Source organism: Pipra filicauda, unplaced genomic scaffold, assembly GCF_003945595.2.
Source record: "Pipra filicauda isolate LSUMZ 115617 unplaced genomic scaffold, ASM394559v2 scaffold232_size1229904_pilon, whole genome shotgun sequence".
NCBI classification, from domain to species: domain Eukaryota; kingdom Metazoa; phylum Chordata; class Aves; order Passeriformes; family Pipridae; genus Pipra; species Pipra filicauda.
The window spans coordinates 1,028,885-1,048,842 of record NW_024104346.1 but is presented as its reverse complement, the minus strand read 5'-3'; the positions used below and the strand labels follow the sequence as shown (position 1 = coordinate 1,048,842).

The 19,958-nt window shown below is 55.5% G+C and overlaps 2 protein-coding genes across 3 annotated transcripts; both read left to right on the top strand.

Moving 5' to 3' along the window:
* The first annotated feature begins 85 nt into the window (after positions 1-85).
* On the top strand, positions 86-926 carry LSM10 (LSM10, U7 small nuclear RNA associated). The gene has a single exon (XM_027719324.2). The coding sequence runs from the start codon at positions 374-376 to the stop codon at positions 743-745; it is 372 nt and encodes a 123-aa protein (XP_027575125.1). The 5' UTR covers positions 86-373; the 3' UTR covers positions 746-926.
* Positions 927-1,425: 499 nt separating this feature from the next.
* Positions 1,426-18,398, top strand: STK40 (serine/threonine kinase 40). Of its 2 annotated transcripts, none has more exons than XM_027719315.2 (12): positions 1,426-1,502; positions 5,295-5,407; positions 6,855-6,974; positions 7,903-7,988; positions 8,437-8,580; positions 9,763-9,990; positions 10,759-10,811; positions 13,494-13,609; positions 16,098-16,242; positions 16,798-16,917; positions 17,192-17,276; positions 17,926-18,398. In XM_027719315.2, exons 3-12 carry the CDS (start codon positions 6,863-6,865, stop codon positions 18,142-18,144), a joined length of 1,308 nt encoding a protein of 435 aa, XP_027575116.1. In that variant the 5' UTR covers positions 1,426-1,502; positions 5,295-5,407; positions 6,855-6,862; the 3' UTR covers positions 18,145-18,398. The 2 variants fall into 2 exon arrangements, with proteins under 2 accessions (XP_027575116.1, XP_027575117.1); XM_027719316.2 differs by lacking the exon at positions 1,426-1,502 and adding an exon at positions 3,476-3,641.
* Positions 18,399-19,958: the final 1,560 nt, after the last annotated feature.

The window sequence follows — 19,958 nt, the reverse complement described above, 5'->3', positions numbered from 1 at the left end:
GGCGCGGAGGAGCCCAGTGTGCAAGGGGGGGGGCGGGCGGGGAGAATGGGGGTGGCTGGGGAGGGGGGCAGCGCGCGAGGAGAGGGGTGAGTGCAGGTGAGAGGGCAGAGGAGAGGGCGAGGGGTGGTACCTGTGCAGATGAACGTGAGAGGGGTAGTGTGTGTGCACGTGAGAGTTTGAGCGAGTGCAAGGGGTGTAGGAATGCAGGTGAGCGTGAAAGGGGTGGTACGTGTACAGGTATGGGTGTGACGGGTGGGTGTGGAGGCGCAGTGTGCCTTGTTCCCTTCCCTCAACCCTGTCCCAGCGCAGCCTTGTTCCCCCAGCCGTGTCCCCATCCCTCATTCCTGTCCGCAGCCCTGTCCCCCCAGCCGCCATGGAGGTGAGCCACTCGGTGAAGGAGCGCACCATCGCCGAGAACAGCCTGGTGATCCTGCTGCAGGGGCTGCGGGGCCGCGTCACCACGGTGGAGCTGCGTGACGAGAGCGCGGCCGCGGGGCTCGTCACCGGCGTGGACGCCTTCATGAACGTGCGCCTGGCCGAGGTGACCCTGACGGACCGGCGCGGCGCCGTGTCCCACCTGGACGAGCTCTTCGTCACCGGCAGGAACGTGCGCTACGTGCACATCCCCGACGACGTGGACATCAGGGCCACCATCGAGGAGCAGCTCCGGGCCATCCACAGGGTGCGCTTCTTCGGGGGCCGTGACAAGGGGCGCAGGGAGTTCTCTCAGGCCAAGGACAAGTGAGGTGAAAGGGCAAGGATGGACTCGGGATGAACCTGCCCCTTTGATGGACTGCCACACCAGACATCCCGCCCAAGGACATCCCCCCCAGGGACTCTGTGCTCTGCTGCTCCCAGGGCCGGTGCCTGTGGAGGAGCAGGGATGATTTTTGTAATGAATAAGCCCAAATAACTGTTTAAAAGGCTCCGTGGTCTCTCTCTGCTCGTGTCCCTCCTCTGATGGGCCAAAAGACCCTTTGGCCAGAGCTGCCGTCCCGCTGCTCCCCCCGGCTCGGCCTGTCCCTGCCCATGGGGGTTCCAGCGCAGGGTGCCCCAGCGTGGGGGGGTTCCCCATTCGGGGGGTCCCCATTCCAGGGGTCCCGGTTGGGGGGGGGGGAGCTATGTGGGCGTGGCCAGCGCGTCAGGCCCCGCCCCTCCGCCAATCAGCGCGCGTTCGAATCTCCCGCGTGCCCACCAGCACCCTGCGCCAATCAGCGACAGGCTCGTCCCGCCGCAGCCAATCAGCGATGGGCTCTTCGCGCCGCAGCCAATCGGCCTTCGCTGCTCCCCTCTCTCTCCTGAAGGCGCCTCAACCAATCAGAGCCCACCGCAAAGCTCCGGCCCGGCCCCAGCTCTCTGTCCAATCACACACCGCACTGTCGCTGCCTCGGCCCGGCTGCGGCCGGCAGGGGGCGGGCTGGGACGGGGAGGTGGCGTCACTTCCGGTGCCAGGCGGGCCCGGAGCGGAGCGAGGCCGGGCCGGGCCGGGCCCGGGGCCATGGGTGAGTGAGGGGAGTGGGAACAACGGGAACGGGCCATGGGGCAGTGAGGGGAGTGGGAACAACGGGAACGGGGCCATGGGGCAGTGAGGGGAGTGGGAACAACGGGAACGGGGCCATGGGGCAGTGAGGGGAGTGGGAACAACGGGAACGGGGCCATGGGGGAGTGAGGGGAATGCGAACGGGAATGGGAATGGGAACAACGGGAGTGGGGCCATGGGGGAGTGAAGGAGGGGAACGGGAACCTGCCCCGGGGGCCTGAACCTGCTCCCCGTGGGAGCTCCCCCGGGGGCTGAGCGATCTCCCCCACCCAGAGCCCGGTGCTGGTCCCTGCTCTCGCCGGTGCAGGCCCTGAGGGTGTTCAGGCTCTCCCTGGCGGGGGAGAGCCTGTGGGATGGCACCTTCCCCCTGACAGGAGGGTTGGGGCTCCCGGTGTCCCGCCCTGGCCTGGCTGTGGGGGGATGTGCTGCACTGGTGTTGGGGGTTCAGTGCTTTGGTGGTTTGCAGAGCCTTTGAGAGCCTTGAGGTGTGGGTTTCACACACCCTGCTGAGTGCAGGTGTGCTGGGGGCTCGCGCTGCATCCTTTGGTTGTTCCTCTGTGGTGTCCGTGCTGAGGGTTTGGTCACGGCATCGTGTCCCTTAAGAGCAGAGTTCAGCTGAGTTTGATCCTCAGGGTGTTACGGAATTGTCTCCTTAGAGCAGGCAGGGGAAGCCTTGTAGGCACCGAGCTGTGCTGTGATTCAGCACAGGAAGGACATGGAGCTGCTGGAGTGAGTGCAGAGGAGGCACCAAGGTGATCAGAGGGCTGGAGAAGCTCTGCTGAGAGGAAAGGCTGGGAGAGGTGAGACTGCTCAGCCTGGAGAAACTTTAGAGTGAACTAACTGTGGCCTTCCAGTGTCTGAATGAGCTGACAAGAAAGATGGAGAGAGACTATTTACAAGGGTCTGGAGTGACAGGACAAGGAGGCATGGCTTCCCACTGACAGAAAGTAGGTGTAGATTAGGTATCGGGAAGAAATTCCTCCCTGTGAGGGTGGCGAGGCCCTGGCACAGATTGCTCAGAGAAACTGTGGGTGCCACATCCCTGGAAGTGTCCAAGGCCAGGTTGGACAGGGCTTGGAGCAACCTGGGCTAGTGGAAGGTGTCCCTGCCCATGGTACGGGGTGGAATGGGATGGTCTTTAAGCTCCCTTCCAACTCAGACCATCCTGGGATTAGAGTCAGCCCTACAACTGGTGCCTGAGCTGCCCAGCCTGCTCAGGTGGAATAAGGGGGGTGTTATCAGTGCAGATATCCTGGCTGTACATCTGTGCCTCCCTCCTGCCCGGGAGCTCCAGCTGGGAGCTCTTGCTGGACAGAGGAAGCTCTGTGTGCCCGTGGTCATTTTCCGCGTGAAACGCCTGTCTTGGGTTGGTGGTTTTTGGTGAGCCTGTCAGTGTGTTGTCACGCTGCAAACCCCAGCAACGCCAGCCTGGCACTGTGTGCAGGGAACTTCATTCCTCTCCAGCCAGGGCCAGGTGAGTCACTGCTGGGAGAAACCGGGGCCACACCTGGCTGGGAAGTGTCAGCACGTGTGCGGGTCACGCCGCGCTGGGCACAGAGCTCCTGCTGCGGGGGCTTGTGGCACGGCAGCGGTGACAGGGGCAGTAAAGGAGAAGCAAAACCTCGGGATACACCACGCCCCTCTCCTCCTGGGGTCTGGAGGGTGAGCACAGCCTGGCCACGGGAGCAGCCCCTGGCTGGGGACTGCGCTGGGGCAGCAGCTCAGCCTCGGGTGCTGCAGCCGCATTTCCAGGCTCCTGCTGGGAGGGTGTTGGGCTGGAGCAAGGATTTTTCCCGGGAATGTGGCCTGCGCTTCAGCTTGAAAGGGTTAAGCTGAGGTTGGTGTTTATGTAACCAAAGAGGGAACTCCCAGAGATGAGTCCTTGGCTATCTCATGTGGTGATGCATCAGAAGGGCTTGAAGAAAGCCCAGCTTGTTGCTTGCGCTGAAATTACGTACTGGAACCCTGTGCTTCAGAGTTTCCCCGGCTGCCTGCGGGGGGCCGGGCTGGAATGTGCTTTCCCTGATGTGTGACTTGGACTGTGGAAGCCTTTTTTGTCCCTGAGGAGCTGGAGACTGGCCACAGCTGGCTGTGGGTGGAGGTAAGGTGTGCTGGGCTCCTGTACTCCCAGGTGCTGGCTGTGCCTTGCTCACGTGCCCGGGACTCAGCTGATGGGCAGGTTGGCTGAGGAAGGAGTCTTTCTGGTGGGGGGGTTCAGCGGGGGCTGCCAGGGCTGTTCCTGTCTCCCAGCTCACAAAGCTCAGCCTGTCCTTGCTTTCCCGGGTGCCTTCCAGCGGCACAGGGGTGCCCCAGCCCCTCGTGCTGCCCAGTGCCCTGGCATTTTTCCTTCTCTGGTCAGACAGATTCTGTGCCTGGTTTCGAGCGAACTTCTCGCTCAGGGAAGAAGTTGAATGAGTGTCCGTGCAGTTCCAAGAACCCTGTGAGTCAGGGCTCCGTTTCGGGAGCAGGCTTCCCTTCCCGGAAGGGCAGCGCAGCGGAACACGGGCTGCACTGACTCATACAATGGGCTTTTTTTATAGGGAGAGAGATATATATACACACACATATGTTTATTTCTCTCAGAGAACGGTTCAGCTTCCAGAGCCCCCAGTAATGGTAACATTCCTGCACAGGGAATCTCCCCTGGTGCTGTGCAGAGGGAGGGGAGCAGAGCCCACCCCGGCCCCTGTGGGATAATGAGCCAGGGAAGGGCCTGGAAGTTCCCCTGTGCATTCCACGTTGTCTCTGGGGATGGAAGGCTGAGCTGGCCATGGGAGGAGGGACAGTGCAGACAGGATGGGTCTGGTTTGGCACTGAAGAACAAAACAAAGTCCTATGACTGAAACTTTGAAGGATGCTATAGCCAAAAAGTAACTTTTGCCTGATTAAGGGTCATTTTTATATTAAAAAGCACACCCTGCATATGCTAATCAGCTTAATGAAGTACATGCTACCACATATGACTCTCTTACTCAACTCCCCACGTAGATCATGCTGTATGTGGCATTGCAGGAGGAGGAGAAGGTTGGGCTGTGTATGAGGGGGCCAGAAATTTCCCCTGGTGAGGAGGAAGAGCCAAAAGCCCTTGGAGACAGTCGGTGGGAGACTTCCTCTCCCTGCTCCCAGGGTGGGATGATCCTGGTCTCCAAGGACCAGCTGGGACACAAGGGGTGTAGTTTTGGCCAAATTTCATACACTTAATGCAACAGCCTGCTTTCCTTGGGATCTGCCCTGCAAACATTCCCTGCAATACCCCAGCCAGCGACTCCTCCGCGGGCCTGCCTGCTCCAAGCTCCGCCTGCTCCCAGGGAAGCCTTTCCAATGGGAGCCCCGGCTCTGTCCCTGGGAGCGCTGATGACTCGGCTCTGAGCTGTCCCTGGCCAGGTTGGCCCGGGAAGGAGTGAGGCAACACTGGGACCTGCCTTCCCATGCAGGAAGCTCCGTTGAATGTTGTGTTCATGGAGGGTTTTGGTCATGTCCAACACGGCTTCCCACGAGCTGGGATTTGCCGTGAGCCAGGCTTAAATGTGAATTTGGGTTAATCCTCGCTGATAAGGACTACCCAGTGTGGTATTTGGGTGGGAAAAGGTGCAGCCTGATGTTGCTCATGTGATTCCCTGCGAAGGCTGCACAGAGAGGGAACAGAGTGTGACAGAACCCTCTGGGCCAGGTCTCCAGCTTCATCCCAAATGCATAATTGTGGTCAGAATAATCCAGAACCACAGCATCAAGTGCCTCTTGTTTCATGTTACAGAGTCCTCGACCTTTTGCCCATCCAGCCTTCTCCAAGGTGATGACTCCTGTCTCCTGAGACGTTGGAAAACCTAGTTTGGAGGAAGAGTAAGGATACAGTTGATGCTGAACTACGTGAGTCCCTGTTTGCAGTAACTCCATTGCACCAGCGAGCTGTCCAGCCCGGATTGCACAAGGGGTTTATCCCAGAGTTCCTGTGCGGGGGGTTTCTCCAGTGGAAATGTTACTCACATGTTTCCAGCAGAGATGACGATGTACAAGGAGGGGAGGAGTTTGTGAGGCACAGTCAGATGCTGGGCCGGGGATGTGAAGGGAACAAGGAGCCCCTGGGGCTCAGGGCTCTGTGCAGCTCTCTGGGCGTGGTGGCAGTGCTCTGCTGAGGTGTGAGGGCAGTGGGAGTTGGGAGTGCAGGGATGCAAAATCTGCTGCAGGACTCCTCCCCTTATCTCCCTGGCTGTCCCTGCTCCTGGGGACAGGTACTGCTGGATGAATCAATGCAGTGACATCAGCTGTGTCCACGGGAGGGGCAGGGCTGCCAGAGAGGGAACTGCTCTCACATCGAGTCCTTTGTCACTCTCTTGCCTGGTGAAACACTGTGGCTCGTTTAAAACAGATAAGGGCAGCCCAAAAAACGTTTTCCACTCTACTGTAGTAACCTCTTAGGGAAGAACTCCCAGGGTTTGGTTTGAGTGAGGAAATGGAACTGTGCTTGGTTCCTCTTCACACCCACCCCCCAAAATATCTTTAAAAAGTCAGAGCACAAACACTGAATGTGATGATGTTTGTGAAAGTCTTCGAAACTGTTTTCTGAGAGCTAAAGGTGAAGAGGTGGTGTGCTGGGAACAAAACTTCTGTTGGCTGGAGCTGGTGCATGCTGGACTCCAAATTTCAGCTGCATTGGATGTAGGTAGATGGAGATGTAACAAGGTCGGATCCTAAAGAGGTGCAAAGAGAGAGGGGACTTTTTTAAAGGCTAAAAATAAATTTTTGAAAAGTCATTGAGAATTTAATTGAATCTCAGGATAACTAGCATGTTTATTTTCTATGCCCTTGTTGGGAAAGGTGAAAAATATTAATTTTTATGATCGATTTTGTGCATTCTTAGCTGTTTGAGGAACAGACTCGAGCCTCTGAGGGACTTGGTGGGCGACTGATGCCTCGTGGGGATCCCCCATGGAGGATCCCCCGAAAGCCCCCGGGCAGCAGCAGCAGCCACCCATACACAGGGATAACTTGGGCACCTTCTTTCCGAGGTTTTTGGAATATGTTAATTTGCAAACTCGTTTTTGCTGTAAAACAAGCCTTAATTATCTTGACTTGTTCCCACTATGTCTCTCAAACAACTGTTGTAAGAAATGTTGCTGTGAATAACGAGGCTGATTTATGGCTGGAGAAAGCTCGGAGCCTCCAGCCCACCCCTGCTCTGCCAGGGCCGTGTGTAGACACAGGAGTGGGCAGAGCCTCCAGTGCACCCGTGGGTGAGAGCCTTCCAGTACAGACGAGGGCAGCAGGAGGGAGTAACTCAGTGGCTCATGGGACGTGGTCTCTCTTCCCTTTCAAGAGCCGAGGATGAAGCGGCGAGCATCGGACAGAGGAGCTGGGGAAACATCCGCCAAGGCAAAGGCTCTGTGCGCGGGGATTTCTGGGAATAACGCCAAGAGAGCGGGTCCTTTCATCCTGGGTAAGCAGGGACGGGGGGTTTGCACTTGTCAGGGGAGCTGCTGGTGGCAAAACTGAGAATAAAAGGCACCGTGGAGTGAGGGAAAGCAGGTGTGGAACTCGGTGCCTTACCCAAGAGCGCGGGTCGGTGGATGTGCAGAGCAGCCTGGGGTGAGCTGAGGAGGTGTGGGATGCCAGTGCAGCAAGGCAGGCAGAGCTTTGGAGAGAAATATGAGCCCTCTTTTTTTTTTTTTTTTTAAACTACATTCTTAAACTTTGTTAATGAGCGAATTCATCTGGGGGCTTTTTGGTTAGAGGTCTGGGAAGATGTTTGACCCTGCTGACCTGGAATGTGCTGTCACATCAGCACAGGGGCAATGTAATACTGCACTAGTGGCCACTAGAAGTGGTATGTGCCAAGGCAAGGCCTCTCTGCCAGCTCTGAAGAGTTGCTAGAATAGTTGTTAGTTCAGAACTAGTTATGTAAACTGTCAAATATGGTAGACTGTACCGTGGAAACTAATGGATGATCAGTTGGAGCTGATTGATTTAAACTGAGGAGTGGAGACTCTGTGGTAACTTGAAATTTGGGCAAATTTGGGCACTCGTGAGCCATCCCTGCAGAGGTGGCAGCTGGTTCCCAGGTGTGGCAGGAGCAGTTGCCATGGGTGTTGCTGTGTGGTTCAGACATGCAGAAATGAGGACTTCTGCAGGCCTCTGGGCCACGGTTGGGCTTTGATAAATGTTTCTCAAGGGAACAAGTGAAACATTGTCCTGAAAGGTTTCAGAGTTTAAGACCTTTGGGTTTTTTTAGCTTTTGTGGAAAGGCTTTCAGGCCCCTGCAAAAAGGGAACTTGGTTTCAGCAAACGTAGCTGCGTGACGCTGATGTAACCCGGGTTAGTCACTGCTGCTGGAGGGAAAACAAGTCTGTCTCTGCTTTCTGCTGTAGGTCCACGTTTAGGTAACTCCCCTGTGCCAAGTATTGTTCAGTGTTTGGCAAGAAAGGATGGGACAGATGACTTTTATCAGCTGAAGGTAAGCAAACTGCAGCTCCCAGCTCCCCAGGGCTCCTCAGCCCCGTGCAGGGAGTGGTGTGGGCTGAGCCAGTGCAGTCAGACACGGCTGCTGGAGCTGCCCCTCGGCAGGGCAGCGCTGCCAGGCACAGATCTGTGTCCACATCAGCCCTGAGACAGGGCCTCTGCTGCTCTCCCTTGGATCTGTGCCTGGAATAGGGCAGCTCCAGGAGGGAAAAATCACCTGGCATGTTTGCAAACAGCCACCTGAGCCACTTTTCTGTGGTTATGAAGCTGCTGCTGCACGTTCTGCGTGGAGGGTGCTGGGTTCAGCCAGGTCTGTGGCAAGGACACATCCACGAGAGCAATTCCATCAGCTGTTAAACACACGGGGATGCCAAAACTCAGAGAGGGCAGGGAACGTGTGGGTTTTTCTGAGAGCCATAAAGATCTTTTCCCTTTTCCTGAAGATTCTCACCTTAGAAGAAAGGGGTGATAAAGGAATAGAAACCCAGGAGGAACGACAGGGCAAGATGCTGCTGCACACAGAGTATTCTCTCCTTTCCCTGCTCCACAACCAGGAAGGAGTGGTCCATCATCACGGGCTCTTCCAGGTACACTGCTCACCGTCCAGGCTGGGGCAATGCCAGGGATTGCTGGTGGATTGAGCTGCTTTTGTTTAATGGACTGTTTGTGCTGACCCCGTTCTTGTGTGTCCAGAGTTCCAGCACTCTGAGATTAACCACTGCTGCTTCAAACAGGGGCTCTGCAGAGTTCAGTGGGATGTAACAGAGTTTGGGATTTGGGAAACGTGAGAACATTCACAAGTGGGACAGGCATTCAGCACTGTCCCCTTCAAACAGGACAACAGCTGCTTCAATGGCAAATTAATTAACACCTTTTAAAATTAAATTTGTGCTTTCTGGTCTTTATACTGATTATGATGACTTTTAATAGGAGACAAATAGCCAAGAAACTGTTTCAGCCAGTTAAACTGGTCACTGTGCTGGTCAGTTTTTGTGTGAGCAGACTGTGTTGCTGTTGATCCCTTCAGAGCTGTTCACTGATGTGAGGGGCTGATGGGAATTACTGGTTTGATGGCTGGTATTGCCTGACTTGCTGGTTACATTTTGTCAACATGCTTTTCACTTGAGACCGTCTGTACTAGGTCTGAAATAAGCTGAATGTCCAACTCAGCTGTGTCTTGTTTAATGTCATGGAAGAACTGCTAATTGTGTCTGAAAATATCTGTTCTTCTCATGAATGGTGTGTTGGATCCCTGCTGTTCCCAGAGGCTGCTTTGCTGCAGAGCTTCCCTGGGCTCAGCTCAAGGGGTCTGTGTGTATGAACAGCATCAGCACTGACGTGGCACAGAGCCAGACAGCACAGACTTCCTCTACCCTCTTTTCTCCTGTGAGGAAAAAGTCCTCCCTGTGAAGGTTGTCAGGAACTGGCACAGGTTGCCCAGGGAAGCTGTGGCTGCCCCATCCCTGGAAGTGTCCAAGGCCAGGCTGGACGGGGTTTGGAGCGACCTGGGCTGGTGAAAAGTGTCCCTGCCCAGGGCAGGGGGTGGGACTGGGTGAGCTTTAATGTGCCTTCCAACCAGTCTGTGACTCTGTGTGATTCATGAAGTAGAGCTCCTGTATCTCTCTGAAATCCCACCTCGGGGCACAGACCAAGCACTGTGATTGCTTTTGCTTATTTTGAGATGGCCCTGCAGTTGTTTGCTCTCCCAGCTCTGTACCCCTGCCCTGAGGCTGCCCTGAAGGGTTGCTGCTGTGTTTGCCTCCCTGCAGGACCGGGCCTGTGAAATTATAGAAGATCTGGAAGCCAACAGGATGGTGAGGAAGATGAAGAAGCGCATTTGCCTGGTGCTGGACTGTCTCTGTGCTCACGATTTCAGTGACAAAACAGCAGATCTGATCAATCTGCAGCATTATGTCATTAAAGAGAAGAGACTCAGCGAGCGGGAGACAGTGGTGATATTTTATGACGTGGTACGAGTGGTAGAAGCATTACACAAGGTGAGAGCTTCCTTACCCCTCCAGTGCTGGGAGCCTGAGTTTTCCCACATTAGCATAATAGGTGCTTTCAAACTTCCTGGTGCAGGCAGTGACCGGGTTACAGGAGATGGATGTTGGCAGTGTTCTGTACAAAACCTTGTGCCCCAAGCCCTAAAGAGCATTCCCTTCCCTTCCCTCCCTGCTCCTCACGTTTCTGGATGATCAGGTGGTGTCTGTGGGCTGTGGAGAGGGGCCAGCTGAGGGCAGGGCAGGGGAACCACAGTGTGGTAACCTCAGCCAGGGGAGAGCAGAGCCTGATCAAACACAGGAAACACAAGCTGTTTCCTTTTGAAGCAAAATAAATCACAATGTAAGAATTGATTTGTGGGTTCGGAACCTCAGGCTGTAAGTTTGAGATCAATGAACTAGAAGCTGTTGCAGTAAAAGTGGATTCTGTGGATGTTGGATTTCTTACCCCGTGGCACTGCAGGGCAGCACAGCGTGGGGCTGCTGCTCATCACAGTGGCCTTACTGAGCCTGGACACTTCAGCTTCAGATCTCAAGTCTGAGAGCTCTTCGTGTTAGAGCAGCAAATTTGCTTGTTCTGTCCTGATCAGAATCAAAGTGAAGTGCACAAAGTACCCAGAATGGAACTCGACCTGCAGCCTTGACCTGGGTTATTTCTGAGAATGAAGATGCCATGATTTTTTTTTAGTGTTCTGGTCTGAGTATGGAATTTACACTTCTAAATAGGCTTTTGCTTATGTTATACTCTTATATTTTTTACAGAAAAATATTGTGCACAGAGACTTGAAACTAGGAAACATGGTGCTAAATAAAAGGTAAGAGTGCTGGAGAGCTGCTGTCCTGGCAGTGCTCTTGTTTCTTCCCCAAAGCAGATTTCTAATAGAAACACAGTCAAAGGCAGCACTTGTTGAACCCTCTCACGCAGGAGGGTGAGGGAAAAATACAGACCCAGCCCAAAGTTATATCCAAAGTTTATCTCCAAAAAGGAATTGAGCCCCACTTAGATAGTTCACTCTTTCCCCCAGCTTAGTGACCCCTTGTCAGCACTTCCTTTTGGATTCTAACTGCTGAAAACTGAATTTTGTAGTAATTCAGAAATTTGCAAGAGAAGTACTGATTTTATAAATGTTTACAAAAGGAAGAATTGAATGTGGTAATTGGTTCTGTTCCCATCATCCACTCTCCATTGGGCCAAGAGCATTCCCAGCCCTGCAGGCTGTCCTACAATCACAGCAGTGTTAGATCTGACTGTTGCACTGCTGTGTTTTTGCTAGCAGTAAAATATTGACTTATCTAAACAAAAGCTCTTCTGTGCAGTGTGTGTTTGTGTCTGAGGCAGCTCCCTTGTTCCAGGGGGGGTTGATGGGAGCCAGTGGGTGCTGGATGCTGTGCAGAGGGGCAGCAGCTCAGGGCAGTGGGTCATGGCCTGGCCCTGCTTGCTGGCTCCCTGGGGCTCTTCAGTGTCTTGGGTTCTGTGTTATTTAGCTGACACCTAGTTCAGCTCAGACACTCTGCTCTGTCCTCCAGTATTACATTACTGACTAAATATTTTGCACTAACTTGAGGAATGAGTGGAATTCATCCTTTTCACACTGTCTGGTTTTCTGTGGAATGAATAAAAAGCTGGAAGGCTGGAGGTCTGCAGTCTCTGAGTCTGTTGTACAAAGCCTGCAGGCTCACTGGGCTCACAGCTTGCTGCTTCTCCTCCCTAACACTGAAAGCAAACAGGTTTTACCTACAGAGTTTGAACTTGGTCCCCCCCCCACACACACAGAGCAGCTGCTGCCTCTCGAGGCCACCTCTGAGTTGTTTCTGTAGAGCTGCTGTAAGATAAATCTCTCCTGCCTGCTGCTTTGATTCTCCTCCTTGCTGAAGAGGCAGGCAAAGGTTGGTGCTTTGAAGGGTCCCCACAGAACTTCCCTTCTTTTGTGGGCACAGAGTGCAGGGGAGCACCCAGGGCACCGCTGGCAGGGGGAGGTCTTTGAAGCTCTGTCAACACACTGGCCAGAGTCATTCCTTGTGACTGTTTTTGCTCTTTACTTTCCATCTCTGTTTTTGCTCTTTACTGACAAGCTTTGGTGAGGGAGGGCTGTAGCCTGTGCAGCAGTGAGTCATGGGAAGGGTGGGAGAGGCGTGAGAACCATCTCCATGGAGAGGACCAGCCGGAGCAGGAACAAAGATCTGAGCTCACCAGGAGCCAGGTCCCTCCTCGTGGTGGGGCATGAAGGTGCCACTGCAAGGTCCTGACATGTCCCACCTGAGGGTCCCTCAGACCTTGTCCCCCACGAGACATTAAAGCCTCCCAGGTTTCCCCACTGGGCAGTGCAGGAGTTGGGTGATTACAGATTAGATCAAATTTCAGGGACTAAATAAAACCAAGCAACCCTGAACATTTTAGTGTCCTGTAGAACACTTAGTCTTTTAAATCCTTAACAAATCCTGCAGCTTGTTATTCAGCCAGGGAAGTCTCCTGACAGTTGTAGCTAACACTTCTTAAACACCAGTCTGTCTGTTTTAATAACCAGCTCTCCGTTTCCAACCCACACTTGGTTCTGTTTCACTTGTCTGTAAGACTGGCTGGGAATGTTCCTTGGTTATTGTGACTGACTTAATCCATTCTCTCAGGCTCTGGTTGTGAAATACTTCTCAAGAATATAGAAATCTTCCAGACAGTGTTTTTCTACTCACACCTGTGAGTTGTAAGTTAAAATTGAAATTATCTGAGTGACGTGGAAGGTTTAATGTGACAGTAGTTTTGTAATGAGAAATGGAAAAATTCATTAATGGGAGCTGGCAGTGCCGTAGAGAAGTAGGGGTGTCCTAACAGAAATTTTGTGTCCCTGCAGCTCTGCCTTTTCTGTAGGAGGGTTTTGGGTGTTGATCAGGGTTTGTGTTCAGCACACCCGTGTGTGGAGAGCAGTCCTGCAGATCACGTGGAGCTGCCACCAGGCTCCTGTGTGGGACAGTTGGGTGACACAAAAGGGGTTGTGCTGAATGTGATCAGAGCTCCTGCAGCTCATCTGGTGACACAAACACGCAGTGTTTACACACAGTGCCTGGGGGTCAGGCACGGGGCAGCCCTCCCACTGCATGTTTTCCCTCAGTTCCAGAAAGTGTGGTGTGAAGAAGATGCTTTGGATGCAGGGCAGAATCAGTAGCTGAAAGGCTGAGATGCTCCTGGGAGACTGTCCAAGGCACCTGAGTGGCTGCAAGGTGGGCCAGGTACCATCCTGTGCTTACATGTGCCACCCAGCCTGGGTGTGGATGTTTCCATAGCTGTAACAGAGACCCTCTGATTCCCCTGTGAGAGCCTTGCAAGCCGTGCTGACAGGTGTGGAATCCCTTCCCTTTGGGATGCAGTTCATCTTACAGCTCCCTGTGTCTTTTCCCAGCACTTCAAGCTTCCCAAAAAGCCCCCCAGGCACACACCTCTGTTCTGGAGTTAACTCCCTCTGTCTGGGCTGTGTGGTTCCCTGACACCTTGTGCTTCTCCCCAGGACTCATCGGATCACCATCACCAACTTCTGCCTGGGGAAGCACCTGGTGAGTGAGGACGACCTGCTGAAGGACCAGCGTGGGAGCCCTGCCTACATCAGCCCGGACGTGCTCAGCGGTAGGAATTCCCCCAGCCCCAGCTCAGCGCTTGTTTCACTCAGTTGTGCCTCCTGACAATAAATAAACCCGCCTGTTGTGTCCCCATATGTACCTGCCTTCATCAGGGCCCAGTTAGGAGGCTTGATCTGCTTTTCCAGCTGGGAAAATTGGAGGGAAGGAGCGAGCGTGACTTTTTTCTTAGGCTTGTCTGAACTTCAAAGCTAATTCAGAGCTCCTGCCTGTTCCCTAATAAGTCTGACTGCAGACAAGACATTTGCTTTCCCACGTCTGAATCTTGTTTCTGAGGCTTTTCTTAAGGGACAGCCAGTCCAGATCCCACCAGGATATCAGAGTATTTGAGTTGTGCACTAAGAGGAGCAGTTGCTGCAGCTGCTGCTCACTTCCAGCAGGAACTGGTGACCCTCTGGGCAGCTTCTGGGCCGACAGAGAGGAGTTACTTAAAAATAAAGGAATGATGAGGGCAGGCCAGAGCCGTCTGTCTGGGCTGGATCCCCTCTCCAGCAACCTGGCCTGTGCCTTGTCTCCAGCAGAGGCCTTGAGCTGAGTCTGGCACAGAACAGCATTCCCTGATGTCCTCCTGCCTTTAGCTGTTCCCAGTGCTGTTGGAAACAGCTGTGGTTTCTGTCTGTTCAGTTGCTTCAGGAGGTTTCTCTTCCATGAGCTCTGAGCTCTGCTCCTGTACCAGCCTTTGAGCAGCCACTGGTGGTCCTGGGGGGGTTTCTTCTTACCCAAATGAGCTGGCCTAGCGTTGAAGGGTACAGGTGGGACTGTGCATATGGAACCTCTCCCTCTGTAGATCCAGACGTTGGGCATTAGCTCAGGAGTTCCTTGTTCCTGGTGTCCCGGCTGGATTTCAGAAAGGCCTTCAGAGGGAGCTGGTCCTGGGACATCCAGCCCCAGTGGACTCCTCTCTGGAGGTTTATTTGCAGGCAGCAGGAACAAACTAGCTGAGCTCTTCCGTTGTGATCTGCCAGGCAGGTTTGAGGTGCTTCCCTCCCGGGCAGGACTGAGCCAGGAAGGGAGCAGAGGCAGGCGGGGTGGTGGATCCTGGCTTTTTTGCAGGCCTTTCCTGTTCTGCAGGATATCCTGAGGCCCTTGTGACCAGATGGGTGACAGGAGCCAACTGCTGTGCAGGAGGTTGGAGCAGTTGTGGCTCAAGTGGCTGGAGGAGGCTGCAGGGAGCTGCTCCTTCCTGCTCCGGGGTGCTGATGTGTCCACCACTTCAGCCCAGCTCCCCTCCTGCGTTTCTTCTAAGGGCACTCTCGGAGGTGGAACTGGCCTGCCTGGAGGCCACAGGGCACTGAACAGGCTGTCTTGGCTGATTGCTGGCACCTGAGGCCGTTTGAGACCCTGCAAGGCACAGCCTTAGCTCAGGACTCATCCTGCACTGCCCAGCCTGGCCCATGCTGCCACTGCCCTGCCCTGGCTCTGGTGTCTGAGATCAACCCTTCTCTCCAAAACGTTCTCCCAAAATGGCTCAGTCTGTAGTTCCCCTCCAGGCATTGAGGGAAAAGTTACTTGAGGACATTCCAGGCATCACCACCAGCTTTGAGCATCCCTCTGTATTGCTGGTGCTCCTGTGCAGGGGAAGCTGGAACGCCTGAGGAATTAATCACTGTTGTGGGTCTCCAGGAGAAACTGTCTCTTCTGAGGGATGGCTGCTGAAATGTCACAGCAGGAAAAGTTGGAGGGGGAGGAGGGAGAGGTGCCTTTTTATGAGCATATAAAGCAAAGAATAATTAGTACAAATACCAAATGCTGCAGCAGTGACTCACTGTGTGAGTCAGAGGAAGTCGTTCCCTCAGTCCTGTGCTGTGCTGCAGCACTGGGGTTTGGTTCGGTGACCCTCGTCCGTGCTGCTGTGGGCTGATTGCTGTGACTGAAGGGGCTTGGAAGCAACGTTTCCATCAGGTGAACCCCGGGGCTGCAGCAGCCTTGAGAATGTCTTTTGTGCAGGGAAACACCTTCCTGCGCCCTCTGTGACTTTAAGGCTGGCTCCAGTGGCTGTGTGCTGGATCCATCCCAGAGGCAAAGCCCATCACCATGAGCTCAGTCTTATCCTTCCTGGGCTTCTTTCCTGCCTCCCCCTGCCCTGTGCTCTCTGGCCCTTGAATTTCCCCTCCCTTGGTCTGAACTTGCAGGCAGGTGGATCTGTGGAACCTGCCAGGCTGTAGGGATGGTGAGGGGCAGTGACTTGGGAACTCCAGCACAGGTCACAGCAGTTCTGATTTACCTGATGCCCTTGGATCGTGTCAGGGTCATTCAGCAGGGCCATTCCTGCTCCACAGAGGATGGGAGGGCACCTGTGTGGAGATGGACAGTTTGCTTATTCACAGAGGATACACCCTGGGGGGAGTTTTGGTGCCTTGGGATGAGGAAGCCCCAAGGCTCAGTGAAGGCCATGCAGGGTGCCTCCTTGGGGAGGTGAGGGGGTCACCAGGCCTGTGCTCTGCAGCGTTTGCAGGGTGTGTGTCCCTTGTCCCCAGGTCGGCCGTACCGTGGGAAGCCCAGCGACATGTGGGCACTGGGGGTGGTGCTGTTCACCATGCTCTACGGCCAGTTCCCCTTCTACGACAGCATACCTCAGGAGCTCTTCCGCAAAATCAAGGCTGCCGAGTACACCATCCCCGAGTGAGTACAGCCTGCCCCCGAGGGAGTACAGCCTCCCCCTGAGGGAGTACAGCCTGCCCCCGAGGGAGTACAGCCTGCCCCCGAGGGAGTACAGCCTCCCCCCCCCGAGGGGGTACAGCCTCCCCCCGAGTGAGTACAGCCTGCCCCCGAGGGAGTACAGCCTCCTCCCCCCGAGGGAGTACAGCCTGCCCCCGAGGGAGTACAGCCTCCCCCCCCCGAGGGAGTACAGCCTGCCCCCCTGAGTGAGTACAGCCTCCCCCAGGGGCCTACTGGGCCTTACTGGGACAACTGGAGCTGGAGGGGCTCCCGTCAGTGCCCCGAGGGTCGCAGCAGTCCTGAGAACAGGCTGTTTGGGGTGGACACTGAGGAGCAGCAGCAGAGCTGGGACAGCTCGTGGGAAGGTGAGGTAGGTCCCGAGCTCAGGGACAGGGAATGGACCCCCTGGTTAATTTGGGGGTCTCAGGGTCAGAGCAGTGGTGGCTCCAGTAGCTCCTGAGCTGTGCTCCCAGCACATCCATCCTGCCTGCCCCAGGCTCACCATGCTCTGTCCCCCAGGGATGGCCGGGTCTCGGAAAACACTGTGTGCTTGATCCGGAAACTGCTGGTCCTGGACCCGCAGCAGCGGCTGACAGCTTCTGAAGTGCTGGATTCCCTCAGCTCCATCATAGCGTCCTGGTACGTGCACGGGGAGAGCCAGGACATGCTGTCTCTGGCCACAGGCTGTGTTGTTCCAGCTGTGGCGGGCTCAGCTCACCAGAGGAGGCTCTGGGAGCTGCAGGAAGTCTTTGCATCCCGTCTCTACCACCGGTGTGTGCTGACGGATACAGCTGGAGAGGCCTGTGCCAGTGCTGGTGGCAGCCATGGCCATCCCAGTGGGATCACCCAGGGCTGGGTGAGGGTGGTCGAGCCGGTGCCACACTCTGGATGCCAACACTGTGCTCTCCCCCAGGCAGTCCATGTCCTCGCTGAGTGGCCCTTTGCAAGTGGTGCCGGACATCGATGACCAAGTGGCTAATCCTGAAAACCCCCAGGAGGTAGGTTTTCCTGCTTTCCTTTCCAAGGAACTGCTTTTCCGTGCTGCTGTGCCAAGTCTGTGTGTAATGGGAAGGGATGGCAGCCCTTGTGCCCCTGAGCTGGGAAGGGGAGGGCAGGGAAGACGTGGCCGAGTCCTCATCACCCTGTGTGGCGGAAGGAAAGGGTGATGCTGCTGGGACTGGGAGTCACATCCAGCTGGCCGAGCTGCCTGGAAGTGACTCGCTGGCCCCAGAGCCGGTGAGGGGCAACTCAGTCCACTCCCAGCAGTGCTCACTCCCTCACACAGCTGGGAATGCTGGGAGGAGGCAGCAGGGTTGGCTCCGGCTCCCGGTGAGCTCCACCATGGGAGCAAACATCCTGTTTTCCTGTGGTCTGTTCCATGCTGGAAGTGCTGCCACGGCCTGGCTGCCCGGGGGCGGCCGTGCAGGGTGTGCAGCAGGGATGGGGGTCAGGCAGCTGCAGCCCCAGGGCCTGGCAGGGCTGGGATGAGCCACACTAGGACAAAGGTCTGTCCTGGTGACAGCGGTGGCTCACAGGAAGTCCTGCTTGCGTGCCCAGCACAAGGACCCCCGTTATCCCCTGGTAGCCCAGGCCCGTCGGAGGAGCCGTGGGGCTGCGGGCGTGGCTCTGACAGGTGGGTCTCTGCAGGTGAAGGTGACGGAGGAGTGCTCCCAGTACGAGTTCGAGAACTACATGAGGCAGCAGCTGCTCTTGGCTGAGGAGAAGAACACCTTGCATGAGGCCAAGAGCTTCCTGCAGAAGCGGCAGTTCGGGAACATCCCCCCGGTGCGGCGCCTGGGCCACGACGCGCAGCCCATGAACCCCCTGGACGCGGCCATCCTGGCCCAGAGGTACCTCCGGAAGTAGCTCCCCACGCCCCGAGAGCACGAGCACCACCCTGCAGTCTGCCTTCACCTGCCTGCTCCAGCCTACAGCAATACCGGTGTCCCACGACGGGGAATAATGTAGCAAATCCCAAGCTCTGTCCAGGGACACGCACTCACACCCGCTCCGGAGGGAGAAGACTTTTGGAAAAGCTAGTTTTGGAAGCAGCAAACCTCTTGGCATCTTCTGGAATCTGTTTTTTAAAATCGAAGCCTAGATGACTAATCTGCTTTTAATCATGACTGTAATCTACCTCTCTTGTCTTTTTAACCATGCTGTTCTCTGGATCGAGCAAAGCTTGTGGGAAAGGAGGAGACTTCCGAGGGTGAAGCTGCTGGCACAGAGCAGCCCCGTGTGGTGCCCGCTCCGTGTGGTCTGAATAAGCTTGGATTTACCAGGGTTTCTGGAAAGGAAGAATTTCTTGAAACCTCCCACTTCCCTTCATCTGCATCAAATCTGTTTCTGTCCTTACGTGCCACCCGGTCTGGCCGTGCTGACCAGCCCTCAGTGGCCGTGTGGCCACCGCTGTGACCGGAGGGCCCGGCCACCGCCCGGGCAGGAGCCGAGGAGTCATCCCGGCAGCACCAGCTGCAGGGCTGGGATCCTGTCCCAGCTCGAAGGTTGCACAGGACTTGGCCCCCTGGGGCCTCTGCCCCCCCTCCCCCCTTTCACTGATTCCTTTGGTTTATAAGGATCTATGATTTAATCTTATTTTTCAGTAGCTTGTCCCAGGTGCAGTTACAGTTGCATTAATTCTGATTTAGCATTTTCCCCCTCAGTTGTGGTACAGATGTAATATATGAGTTATAATGTGAAAAGCTTCCCAAAGTAATCCACCTAGAGGTAGGAAGGGGCAGGCTGAAGTGTCTACTGTATTTGTTCCCAGCTTTTCTTGCCATCCCAGCCCAAAACTGGGGTGCCTCTGCCCTCCCTGCGTGCCCAGGTGGGGGAAGGATGTCCTGGTTTGTCACCTGGTGCCACTGGAAGAGTTTTGGCCTGTGCTGAGAACAGGAATGATTGTTTCTGAGCCTCATTTATGAACTGGATGCCTGTCTTGCCAGATGAACTGTTCTCACACAGACCTCCCAGGGCTCCCCGTGCCAGGGCTCCCGCTCGAGGCAGCGGCTCTCTGGCTGCCTCCTTCCCTGCTCCCTGCTGCTCCCAGCCCTGCTGTCACCCTCCTGCCAGCCCTGGGAGCAGGGAGGGTCAGAGCTGGGGGGCTGCCCTGCTTTTTGGGGCTGTCCTGCTCTTTGGGGCCAGCGTGTTCTTTGGGCCCAGCCCTCCCGGGGAGGGCGGGGAGCGAGTAGCAGATGTTTGTAGCGTGTTGTTGCCCTCTCTTGCCCCGGGCTGGGGAAGGGGACGGGCTCTAAGCTGGGCCACTGCACTGGTGGCTTTGTGGGGACGGGGATGGACCTGAAGCATCCCCGGCCCCGTCGGGCATTACGTCCTGCCTGCGCCTCGCCAAGGCCCCGTGGGCAGGCAGGGCCTCGTGAACACTAACACAGACCAGCTCCCTGCACCGGCCCCAGCCGAGCCAGTAGCCCCAATTCTTTCGCCTTATTTATTTTGAAGATGGTGGGTCTGTCCCAGCACCCCCCAGTGTGTGCCACCAGCAGCAGGGCAGGGACCCCCTGAGCACCCCACCAGGGCCCTGTTCTCTCCTTCTGGTTCTCTCCTGCCTCGCTCCCACCTCTTTATTTTTGTCGTTTTTTTTTTTTTTCCCCAAAGTTAAAGCAAAAAGCAATATTCTGTGACTCCCTGAGGCTGTGTCACACCAGGATCCTGTGCCCTGGGCA